Genomic DNA, 11,805 nt, shown 5'->3' with positions numbered 1-11,805 from the left:
TCTCGCTAGGGTTAGAGAGAGGCGGCTATTGCCTTCAAACACGCTTATTTGATTAAATTTAGTAGGTCGAAATTAAATCTATTATAGAAAACTTTTTTAGGAAAAATTTCTATATTACATAAATCCAACATTACAACCAGCGATTGCAACCAGCGATTGTAGTGAACAAAAATAAAAAGGGTTCAACCGTAACCTAAACTAAAGCTTTGACACATTCTCACAATCACAGTCAACCTAAAAAAGAAACAACTTTTTCAAACACTAAATATCAAAACTACCAGCATACACACACACATGTAACATCCTCATTACATTGACAACAAGAACTAACAGATGTTAAAATAGTCCCTGAAAATGACATCATAATCATGGCTCACCCAACGACACACGACCCCGACACCAACCTACCAAAACCCTAAACCCTCGCTCAAAAGGAGGGACAACTAACCACCCAAAAACAAACCAACAAAACCTAAAAAACAATAACAAAAAAATAAAACTACCCCCCACTCACAAAAATATTGTTTTAGAGTTGGTTATGCTAAAACTTCATATTTCAATCAAAAGAAAAATTAAAACTTAATATCACATACCACATGCATAAATTGATCCACAATAATTGAACATGATGTCGAGCCAGGTAGTAGTAACTCACCGCCACGTCTCATTAGGGGCGAAACCAAGATTTTAAGGTTTGGGGGAGGATTCAAATTAAAATGCTCAATAACAACTTTCATTCCCATGAAAAAAAAACAAACATAAAATTTAACATATAAACAATGGACAAGCATCTCATGAAATTTACCAACTTGATAAATGCAAAAATTCTCATTTGAAGGAAAAAAATAAAGGAAACGAAATTGATATTTTGATAATTAAGATACGATTAGATAAACCACTACAAGGTAGTCTAGTGGTTCTTACCTAGTTGGGTGTGCTCTCCAAACAAGCTAGCTAGGTTCGAACCACGACATTGTCAAAAGTAGCCAGTGGAGGGGCTGCAATGCGTTACTAGCTGTCCGGGCCCCCAGCGGATTAGTCCTTAGATCTACGAAGTCTTTGGGATACCGTGATCTTGAATAAAAAAAAAATATAATTAGATAACAAAATATTGACTTAATAAAAATTAGAATTTGAACGTAGTCGTTTTTGGTTTTTATAACAGAGGTCCATTAGTAAATTTCAGGGTCATCACGAGTAGGGTTACGACCAGCCCTACCTTTAATTTTAGGGCATAGGGTAGGGCCGGGTAAGGTTTGGTCAAAGTTAGCATAATTTAGGACTGGGTAGGGTATGACCGAGGCTTAAATATGTAAGTAATTACCCGCCCTAAAGACCCATTTTGTTAGGGCTGAAAGGGCCGGCCCTTTGAATAAGGCTAAATATGAGCTGAATATGACCTTATTTTGCTTAACAAAAATAAACTCACTAATTTAAATATTTTTCTCAAACTTTAGCTCAAGAGTTATATGTAATACAAGACCCTATTTTTAGTCACGTTTAACATACATATACATTATAATTAACTTAAAACATCTATAAATATTAGTCTAAGCGGTTACATTCATATATAACTTATGAACTATCTCTCTAGATCACCAAAAATCAATGGTAATTTAACAGAGCAAAAAGAAATTAAAGAAATACAAAAAAAAGCCAAAACATAAACTATGCTTTTCTCTTTGCCTGTCGCAAGAGAGTATTCTCAGCAACATCAAGTTCCGGCTTGGGGCGGCTCTGCAAATCCGATTGAGAAAGTGATCTCTCCTCCTCTCTATCGTCAAACATGTGGTGGTGATGACGGCTTTGTTCATCATAATCTCCTAAACAAAGGTTTTGGTTGTTCTCTTTTTGTTCTTGCCTTTGGGTTTGATACAAGGGATGAAGCAATACAGGCCGATCGAATTATGGCTTGGGATGAACTGGGAACGTTGAAGAGGATTGGAACGCTCGGAGGTGGTTTGTTTGGCGATGGTTGGGAGCCCTCAATTCAGATCTGTGGGTCTCGGATCTCGGCAAGAGGCCATGCACTAGGTTTTCACCATCTTTTCGTTGTTGGGGAGGGTGGTGGTGTTGTGGTTCTGATTTCGGAATTAGTTATGACGGCATCGTTGCTATCCAATGGTGATGACGGTGGGGAAGAGATGAAGGTTGCTAGGGTTTCTCTCAAGGCTTCTCTAGGAGTTGGGGGCTTGGGCTGGATCAGCCAGGGCTTCATCTGATTGGGCTCTGGCAGATGAATTTGGGCTTGAGCCCCTAATTTAGAATGAGTTTTGGTTCTGGTAACTAATGATTTTCGCAAAGTCTTAATAATTTTCTCCAAAACCTAGTTTCACCTGTAAAATAATTGTGTTTAATCGCTACAAGGTGGGTGTACTTAGGATTTCAAAGCCTATGTTTTATCTAGTAGAGGACTTGCAATTCTGCAAGACGATATTTTTTGACGACCCCACAAGGGTACGTCGTCTTTGTACTGCTTGCTCTGATTTAAATTGAATGACCCTTTAATAAAAAAAATCAATACAAAAAAGAAGATTAGTTGTATTGTACATGCAGTAAAATCTCGATAAATGAATGGTCGATAAATGAATAACCTAGCTTAAATAATAATTTTCTCCGGTATAATAATTTTTTTTAGAATCTATCCAGTGAATATATAAAGTAATAATTAATTAAATAAATATTTTAAAAGTATCACAAAAAATAGTAATAATTAATAAAATTCATGAAGAAAGAGTAAATAAGGTTTATTAATACAAATTAAAAAAACTCTTAACAATTTTTGTTTCTCAATTTAGTTATTCTTAAAGTATCCATATATGGTCATTCGTTTTTTCTTGTATTATGAAAAATCAAGGAAACTACTGACAAATTAAGGATACTTTTAACAACAAAACTTTCTATAAAGTAATAAATATTCATTTATCGATAAATGAATAAATTATTTATTTATGGATAATATAATAACCTCTATAAACTAATAACTTTTCATGGTCCCAACATTATTCATTTATAGAAGTTTTACTGTAAAAACTACGAAACATGTTAAAAACAATAGAAAAAAGTAAGAAATTATTAGGGTCTAAAAAACGGACTTTTAGGGTTGATTCGGGCTTAGCCCTAAAATGTTCAATAAGGTAGAGCCGTAGGATATGACCAGGTTTCATTTTCTTGACCCTAGCCACCCTATTTGAGAAAGGCTAGGTCCCGCCCTATTTGAAGGTCGAAGCCCTACGGGGTAGGACTGGTTAGGACCGAATGGACAAATGATGAGGCCTAAGTGAATTGAAAGCAAATTGACTGTAAATAAGATTTCAAATTAAAACTAAGTAAGATACTTAGGAAACATGGGTTCTGAACCCTAGCTAGGTAGCCTCCCGAACCGTAACATAAGTCCATCCCTGCGTTTCATGGATGTGTTAATAACATTTTTTACGCTGATACATTTGCCATACGAGAGAGTCAGTTTTTTTTTTTTTTAGTCGATCGGATACGCAACAAGAACATTATTCCTTTTGTTCAATTGGTCGAGCATCCAAAAATTATTATTTTTCCTATATATATACATATCTATATATTTATATCACTTATTAAATAATCAAACATTATACCTTTCTCTTTATGGTATTAATGGGATTAATAGATCTCTTATTTTTTCTTCATAATGTTGATGGAACTCTCAGATAGATACAGGAAGATTTGAGGTTGCACTACTAAACATGTTCATAGGAGTTACAGGACCACGTGGCCGACTACCGTATCCAGCGTTTGCCAATGATTGAAGCCAAGGTAACAGCAAGGCAGGCGCTCTAGGAAACGTAACTGCGTAGCTAATCCCGAGTGGACATGTGGACTTTGCATTAACAAGGTCGGTCCGGAGTTGAACTTTGCCCTCTCAGACAAGGCAACTTTGAAATTTCAAAACCCACCAAAAGAAGAAGGGAAAGAACAAAAAAGAAGAAGAAGAAGAAGAAGATGCCGTCGCTGTGTTTTTAAGCCAACCCGAATTAAGTATGGTCAATAACGTACTGGTAATAGAAAAAAGACAAAGCCGTCTTTTCGTATATATATTGGACAAAGTCTTGGTATGCTGCCCTTATTTACATGCAACTTTCTTTAGTTTATTATGTGCTCCATTTCCTCTTTTCTTTCTTTTTTAATCTGTTGACAAACAGCTCTTGAATTAATATTAATTTGTATATAATCTTATGATATTATTCATTATTACCGTATCCTTTGTAAAAGCTTAGACCACAGATGAACTTTTTCACCTTAATTTGCCTAGCAATTAAGGTTATTGAGTTATTTACAACTTCTGCTATGCTCTGCTAATATTCATCTATCAAGTAATTCATACTTGTTATATATTTCATTATCGACTCCTTCTAATGTATAAGTTCATTTTGATATCAACATTTAAAGATCATTTATTGAAAGAAAAGGAAGGCATATTTATTTTGTGGAAAAAGATATTAACAACATAATAGGGTGTGTTAATAATATCACCCTATATATGACTGATCATCTAGCTTTATACACAATGACCTCTCTTTCAACGTTAGCAAGAAGACACAAGTTTCCACCACAGCCTCAAGTTCATGTTTCTTACTATGAGTAACAGTTAAATGGTAACATGGCTACACAACCCACAAGAGAGAAACCACCAAAACTTTAGCAGAAGCGACGGTAACTTGAATCAAAGAAGGTATGCTGACCTTAAATTCAATTTTTTTTGAGTTTTTTGAGCCAACGTAATTGATATTCATGGAACCATACAAACAATATCATGCCCAATTTGAGCTTCCATATTCCCCACAACACAATAAGGAATTTATGAAAAACTTCCGCTTTAAGAGTCATTACATGTCCTAAGCGCATCCATTTGTAATAATAGAATAGATAATATTTATTATATTCAATTTTGAATTAAGTGATAGCAATTTTTTAAAAAATATTTAGGAAATAAAGGTTTAGAGAGATGAATGAATACTGTCTACACCTTGTGTTAGGACAGACCTTCAACCTCGTTTCCACATCCCTCAAGCATAATATATCGTGGAAGACTTATAAATCGTGAAACCAACTTAACATAGAAATCTAAGTTCCACTGATGTTCTAGTTGGTGAGGCATAAGCTCTCAGCAAGGGTCTCATTCATCTCAAGCAATTTTTATTGAGAGAGATTCAAAAATCTTAATTGATGTTTTAGCAAACAGAGTGCCCGTGGCGAATTAAAACTTTGGTTCAAGACATCCAGACGCTATCCCAGCACTTCCAAACTGTTGTATTTGGAGAGAAACAAACTTTCTAACAAATGCTTTAGCTCATATAGGGCACGCAGTCAATGATTGTACTTTGTGGTTTACCACCTCAAGTATAGTCTGCCTACCAGTTTGATCTTAGGTGCAGGCTGCTTGCAAGACTTCTTGGTGTAAGGTTATGTTTTTTTAATTGAAAAAAAACCTAATATAGAACTGTTACAAGCAGAGATCGAATTTTCCGATGTTATGTTTTTTCTGATCACGTACTACTTTCCGAAGTTACATGATAAAAGTGAAATTTGGCTATTTGTCGCTAAACTAAAAAAAGGGAATATTTTTATTTTTGATTGTTTGGTATCCGGATGTCGTAAACGTTTGAAAAAGAAAGAAAGATTTTTACAGCTAGTGCGATTAAATACGTGGGACCCATATTGTCCGCAAGTCCTTTTGTTGTTGTAAAAATTCTTTCTCTGCTTTCATTCTCTTGTTTCTTTGAGACTCAGTGTGGACTCTCCCATACACACACCAACCACACCACCCTCCTCCTCAAATTCCTTGCTTTCTTTTACCGCTTTCAATTCCCAAATCATGCTTCCGATCCATTTCGACCCCTCTCTCCTTTCGCTTTTACTGTAAGTTCTTCTTCTTCTTCTTCTCGTATCATTTCTTGTTGTGCTTCTTGGTCCAGTATTGCCGAATCTTTTTGATTCTAGGTTGAAAAATAGTGAGGTTTCGATTTCCGACTATGTGCGATGGTTTCTTGACTGGTTTTGCATTCTGAATTATATATATATATATATATATATATATATATATATTTTCAATGATCTGGTGACTATTATATATATTCAAGAATTGCGTATTCATCTTCACTGTTACTTTGTTCTTGGCAAAATTGTGATAACGAAACTAGTTTCCGGCTCTGATTCAAGTAGAATTGGTCGCAACAAGGTTTAGATGAGTGGTTTTAGATCAGTATTACTCATGTTCGCCTCATACCTTGTCTCGATTTTTGTTTCTCTCTGGTGTTTTAGGATCTGATTAAGAGTCGAGTCGTGTAGGTGTATTTTAGTTGATTTGAGGGGCTTGAGGCTGGTGAGGGGATTTTAATTTGAGAGGAAAGCCAATATTAGGATTTGTTTCCCTCTTGTTTTCTTAGTGAATTGATTTTGTTTTGCAATCTTGAATCCAATAGGTGACAAAATTACAGAGCTGTTGTCGGAATTTGTTTTGGGATCGGATGTATACAATGTGTGACTACTGTGGTGCTGAATTAGGACAACCTAAATATGAAAAGAAGGAACATGATAATCTGAAAACGTTACCATCAGATAGGGCTTGCAAAGCTTGTGCAGAGAAACAGGAGCGAGGATCTATTAAGCAGGGCAATTTAATTTCAATGCCAACCATCAGTCCAATGACTTCCTTGTCAAGTAGTGACAGTTCTGTCTCCAGCTACAGTGAGTTACAGTATTATCGTCTTTATGTGCTGCATTTTGGTCAACAACAATTCACTGTATCCGGATATGTTTTCTTAACTACCTTAATGTTCTGCTCTTTTAGGTGAATATTCTGTTGATGTGAGCTCATATGATCGGTATGTACACATAATCCTTCTTTTAATTCTTTGCTTCGTGGTACGCATACCTGCTCTTTTGGAACTCTGCTTCTTTGTTCACTAGTTTTTCCCAAGGTACTTCAGTAATGATTTATTGCATTTCAGTACGGCAAGCACAAATAATGATCGGTTATGGGAACCCCCTTCTGCAAACGCTTGTGGATCATTTAGTGAAGCTGAGAATTCAAATGCTTCAGAAGGTGAAATGGATGACTGGATATGGGATCCTCCTGAACCTGATGATCCAGAGGATGATGTGGAGGGTAGTGTGGCTTTCAATGACGACGACGATGAGTGTGGTGATGGCATGAAATGGGGCAAACCAAGTTCTTTGAGTCGTTCTAAAGATGAAGGAAGCGTAAGCTATAAGTTTAAAGAGGAAAAACAAAGAGCAATGGAAGCGGTTATTAATGGAAAGTTCAAGGCTCTTGTCGGTCAACTACTTACATCTTTTGATGTTGTTGGATCTTCAGGGGAGGATGGTGAAAGTTGGGTGGACATTATTACTTCTTTGTCATGGGAGGCTGCTTCATTTTTGAAACCTGATGCTGTTGTCGGTAACGCAATGGATCCAGATGGCTATGTGAAAGTAAAATGCATTGCAACCGGTGACCGCAGCCAAAGGTGGTAAAACTAGGCTAATTTTTGTTTCCACATTTTCTCTTCTAGTCATCTATTACCAAGTTCAGTCTCGGCAAAAAATATAATATACCTTGTTCTTGATGTTTTAGTTTTACGGAGATTAAAAGAACGGGTCATGTTTATGCAGTACTTTCTTTGAAATAACTTCTGCATGTTTTGCCAATGCAAAATAAGATAACTTTTTATAACCTGCAAAATAATATTGAGATCACGAGGACAATGATTTAGCTATTTTGAGGGTCGAGGAGTATTTCTCATCCCAATTATAGATTTAATACCATATTTTATGGATATTTGTGTCCTGTCAATGAAAGGAATTTGGGGTGTGCACCTGTTGTTAAACACACTACTAAAGTTATAGAGATGGATAATTAGTAAGACATATAGAGAAGCAAATCAACTGAGAGTGGTAATCACCTTAATGATAATTGTTAGCAGATTTGTGAAAATTGTTTATTTGGAAGTTGATTGTATGAAATTATTTTATGCCATTGCAGTCAACTAGTAAAAGGTATGGTCTTCAAAAAGCATGCTGCACACAAGCATATGCCAACTAAGTACAAGAACCCAAGGTTGTTGCTAATCCAGGGAATTCTTGGTCAGTCTTCAAGTGGATTGTCATCATTTGATTCAATGGAGCAGGTAACATCATCATAATGTCTGTCTTAACCTCAAGTAAGCAACTATCTGTTCTCACCATCTTTCTTACAAACAGGAACAAGATTACTTGAAGTCCGTCACTGAAATGCTAGAACAATGTCATCCAAATGTGGTTTTAGTGGAAAAAACTGTCTCTCGTGATATTCAAGAATCTATTCTTGCAAAAAAAATGACACTGGTCTATGACATGAAGCTTCACCGACTACAGAGGATTGCTCTTTGTACTGGATCACCAATTTTATCATCAGATACTATGACGAGTCAAAAGCTAAAGCAGTGTGACTCTTTTCACATACAGAAGTTTATAGAGGAACATGCTGGTTTGGGTGGAGGAAAGATGCCAAGTAAAACATTGATGTTTATTGAGGGCTGTCCTACACGCCGGGGTGGTACGGTAAGTACTCCCCATTTTAAATTTATGTATGTCTCCTTTGTCTATAGCTGCACACATCCCACATACAGACATATTCAAATTGAAGAGGTTATTCTTTGGTTAAGGATGATGAGATTTGCAATTTCACAATTATAGACTAATAGTTGTCAGGCAGATTTTCATTGTTAGTTGTGAAGTACTCTTTTTTTTTTAATGATTTTTTGTAATGTTGGTTTGATGCTGTTAGTGTGAACTAGTTAATGCTCCAGATCTATACTCTGTTGTCAGATATTGAAGCTCCGATTTATATCATCAATCATTGACAGTGGACCCCATAGATGAGACTATTAGTTCATTGTTTCAGTTCACTTCTGTCGATTCTGGATATGTGATGACTTTCCGGCTCTTTTTCTTTTACTTATAACTACCCTTATATCTAGCATAATAACTTTTGTAATCAAATAGCTTAATCTTAAAACTGATATATGAATCTATTTTCTTTACTTCCTACTATAAAAAAATATAGTGATACAGTTAGTCGAGGGGAAGTCATTTTCTCAGGAATATATATTTGTCTCATCTCATGTTGTGTTTAGATATAATTTTTAGTGCCCTTCTTTGATTTACATTTTGAGAACCAAAAGTTTGTCATAACCACAATCATTATAGGTGACACATATCTTGAATTACTGTGTTTTTTTTTTGTTTTTTGTTTTTTTTCCCCTATCTGGACTTGTACTTGCTTTCATGATCTGATCATGAGTGTCCAGCTGTCTTTTTTTTTTTGGTACTGTCTAATTTGGTAATGTTTCTATAAGTGCTTTGATAGTTGGGTTGCTTAGTATATCATGTAAAATAATCAAGTTCTGCATGAATTGAAACACAGATTTTGCTGAAAGGAGCACAGAGTGATGAATTGAAGAAGATCAAGTGTGTAGTGCAGTGTGCAGTTATCTTGGCATATCATTTAATACTTGAGACTTCTTTCCTTGTTGACCAGAGATCAATGTTCTCTGCACATCCTTTGTTTGGTGAAGCAAATCACGTGTCCGTGGAAGTAGCAAACCAGTGTTCCGCTAGTAACAAATCCTTTAATTTAGCATCTGGTAATTCATGCATTCCACATCATAGGGAGTCCAGTGGTGAAACTGCGTCAGATGCAGTTGATATTCCCATTTCTGATGGATTCCATGAAGGATCTTCCCAAAATGCTGACTTGGAATTTCAAGGTAGCCCCACATTATATGAACCATACAATCCTGCCATATTTTCTGGCTTCTTGTCCCTTTCAGCATCACTAAAGAAAGTTATAGGGGAAAGCTTGCCTCTAGCATCTACTTCTTATCAATCTCTCTCTTCATACTTTGGATTAAATGGAAGAGAACTGAATGATCAGATTACAAACTCTATTTCTATTTCAACATCTCCAGAGGCGACTGATCAGTGTGATGTTGAAGATAGAGGGAGTTCTGATGAAGAGAGGCCACTCAGGGGTGGAGAAGTCCAGTCTCCATTTACATGCACTGAATCTTCTCTTGAGATTGAAAAGGATGGTGGTAACAATGAAGACCCAAAGCAAAGCAAGAATGACATCAGCAAAGTGTTGGATTCCCAGAGTATTCTGGTTTTGATGTCGAGAAAGAATGCTTTTAAAGGGACTGTTTGTGAGCAAAGCCATTTTTCTCATATCATGTTCTACAAGAATTTTGATGTGCCGATCGGGAAGTTTCTACAGGACAATATACTGAATCAGGTTTTTCACAACTCTATTTATTAGAGACTTTATGGGCATGTTGCTATATTCTCACTATGATGTGCATGGGTCAAGTACTCGGGTTGAATGTGGGTTGACTATATGCTGCCAGAAATGTTTCACAGCGCCAGCATGCTGACAGTTCCTTTTTTGTGTATTATTGATTATTCCACCTAATTTTTAAGATTTTCATTTACTCTTGGTTCTGTGACATGGAAAGATGTTATTCTCCAAAATATTACTTGAAATTGCAATTGCAGATGAACTGAAAAAGCCTTGTGTATTGCAGCGAAGCCATTGCACAGCATGTGGTGAGCTACCAGAAGCTCACTTGTATGGTTATGCACATCATAACAAGCAGCTTACCATACGGGTTAAACGCCTGCGTGCTGAGCATTTGTCTGGTGAAGCTGAAGGAAAGCTTTGGATGTGGAGTCGATGTGGTACATGTAAATCTCAGAAGGGAAAATCAAAGTGTACAAAACGAGTATTGATTTCCAGTGCTGCACGTTGTCTGTCATTTGGAAATTTCCTGGAGCTCAATTTTTCAAACCACTATCTGTCTAATATATTTTCTACCTGCGGCCATTCTTTGCACACAGACTTTCTCTACTTCTTTGGGTATGGATTAAATTTATTTATCAGCTCTCACCTCTTCGTACATTTTGCATAAAATAGGATTTTGTGTATTTAATCTGTGTGAATGCAAACACTCTAGTTCACAAAGGATTTTCCGATAACTATCTGGTTAGGATCACATGCATAACAGTGGGAGAAGGTGCTCTAATTGGAGCTGAGGCTGAGAAATATATATGGATTTGAACTATTTTTTTGGAGGCGTATAATGGACAATATATAATGTTATATGTGTGTCTATATATATATGTGTGTGTGTCTATATATATCTATATATGTGTGTGTGTGTGTGTGATCCCTTATTATGACTTATACGTGGGATTGAGCGTTAGCCCAACTTTTTGATCACATATCAACATCTCCACCATTCAACCTCTAGGTGTATATGAGTAGATCATTTCTGGAAATTTTCAGCCAAATTGGTGATCTTTAAGGCTTCGAACTAGCTTAAATCAATGGACGGTTCAAATCTGCCAATCCTGAACCGTTCATGAAAATTGTAGTTTTGAGCACCTTAACGATCATCAATTTGGATGAAATTTTGCAGAAATGATCTACATATTAGGACCTAAAAACTGAATGGTTAAGATTGAAAAATGTGATCGAAAAGTTAGTCTAATGCTCAATCCCTCATATAAGTCATAATAAGGGATCCCTTAGTGGAATGGCCCTGTTATATATATATTTCTATCGTCGTTTTCTTTTTGTTACTTTTTAGCATGAATCTTTGAATTGATTTTACAATCTTGTAAATGGCAACTACTAGTCTGTTTAGGTGCATCTGGTATCATGTTAAGTGTTTATTCAAGGATATATATATATATATATATATACATGGAGGCGTTACTAAAGAGGACGTCCGC

At 36.0% G+C, this 11,805-nt stretch overlaps 1 protein-coding gene across 1 annotated transcript in view; it reads left to right on the top strand.

The window, feature by feature from the left end:
- The first annotated feature begins 5,738 nt into the window (after positions 1 to 5,738).
- Positions 5,739 to 11,805, top strand: part of LOC101303674 — a 10,174-nt gene continuing 4,107 nt past the window's right edge. Inside the window, exons 1-8 of the mRNA XM_004292449.1 lie at positions 5,739 to 5,892; positions 6,456 to 6,720; positions 6,824 to 6,857; positions 6,984 to 7,502; positions 8,018 to 8,162; positions 8,236 to 8,574; positions 9,440 to 10,306; positions 10,596 to 10,927. Of these exons, the coding sequence (XP_004292497.1) occupies positions 6,501 to 6,720; positions 6,824 to 6,857; positions 6,984 to 7,502; positions 8,018 to 8,162; positions 8,236 to 8,574; positions 9,440 to 10,306; positions 10,596 to 10,927 (2,456 nt within the window). The 5' untranslated portion in view covers positions 5,739 to 5,892; positions 6,456 to 6,500. The remainder of the gene's footprint in view (positions 5,893 to 6,455; positions 6,721 to 6,823; positions 6,858 to 6,983; positions 7,503 to 8,017; positions 8,163 to 8,235; positions 8,575 to 9,439; positions 10,307 to 10,595; positions 10,928 to 11,805) is intronic.

Source organism: Fragaria vesca, linkage group LG2 (genome assembly GCF_000184155.1).
Source record: "Fragaria vesca subsp. vesca linkage group LG2, FraVesHawaii_1.0, whole genome shotgun sequence".
In the NCBI taxonomy this organism is placed as follows: domain Eukaryota; kingdom Viridiplantae; phylum Streptophyta; class Magnoliopsida; order Rosales; family Rosaceae; genus Fragaria; species Fragaria vesca.
This window is presented reverse-complemented; position numbering and strand designations above follow the sequence as displayed.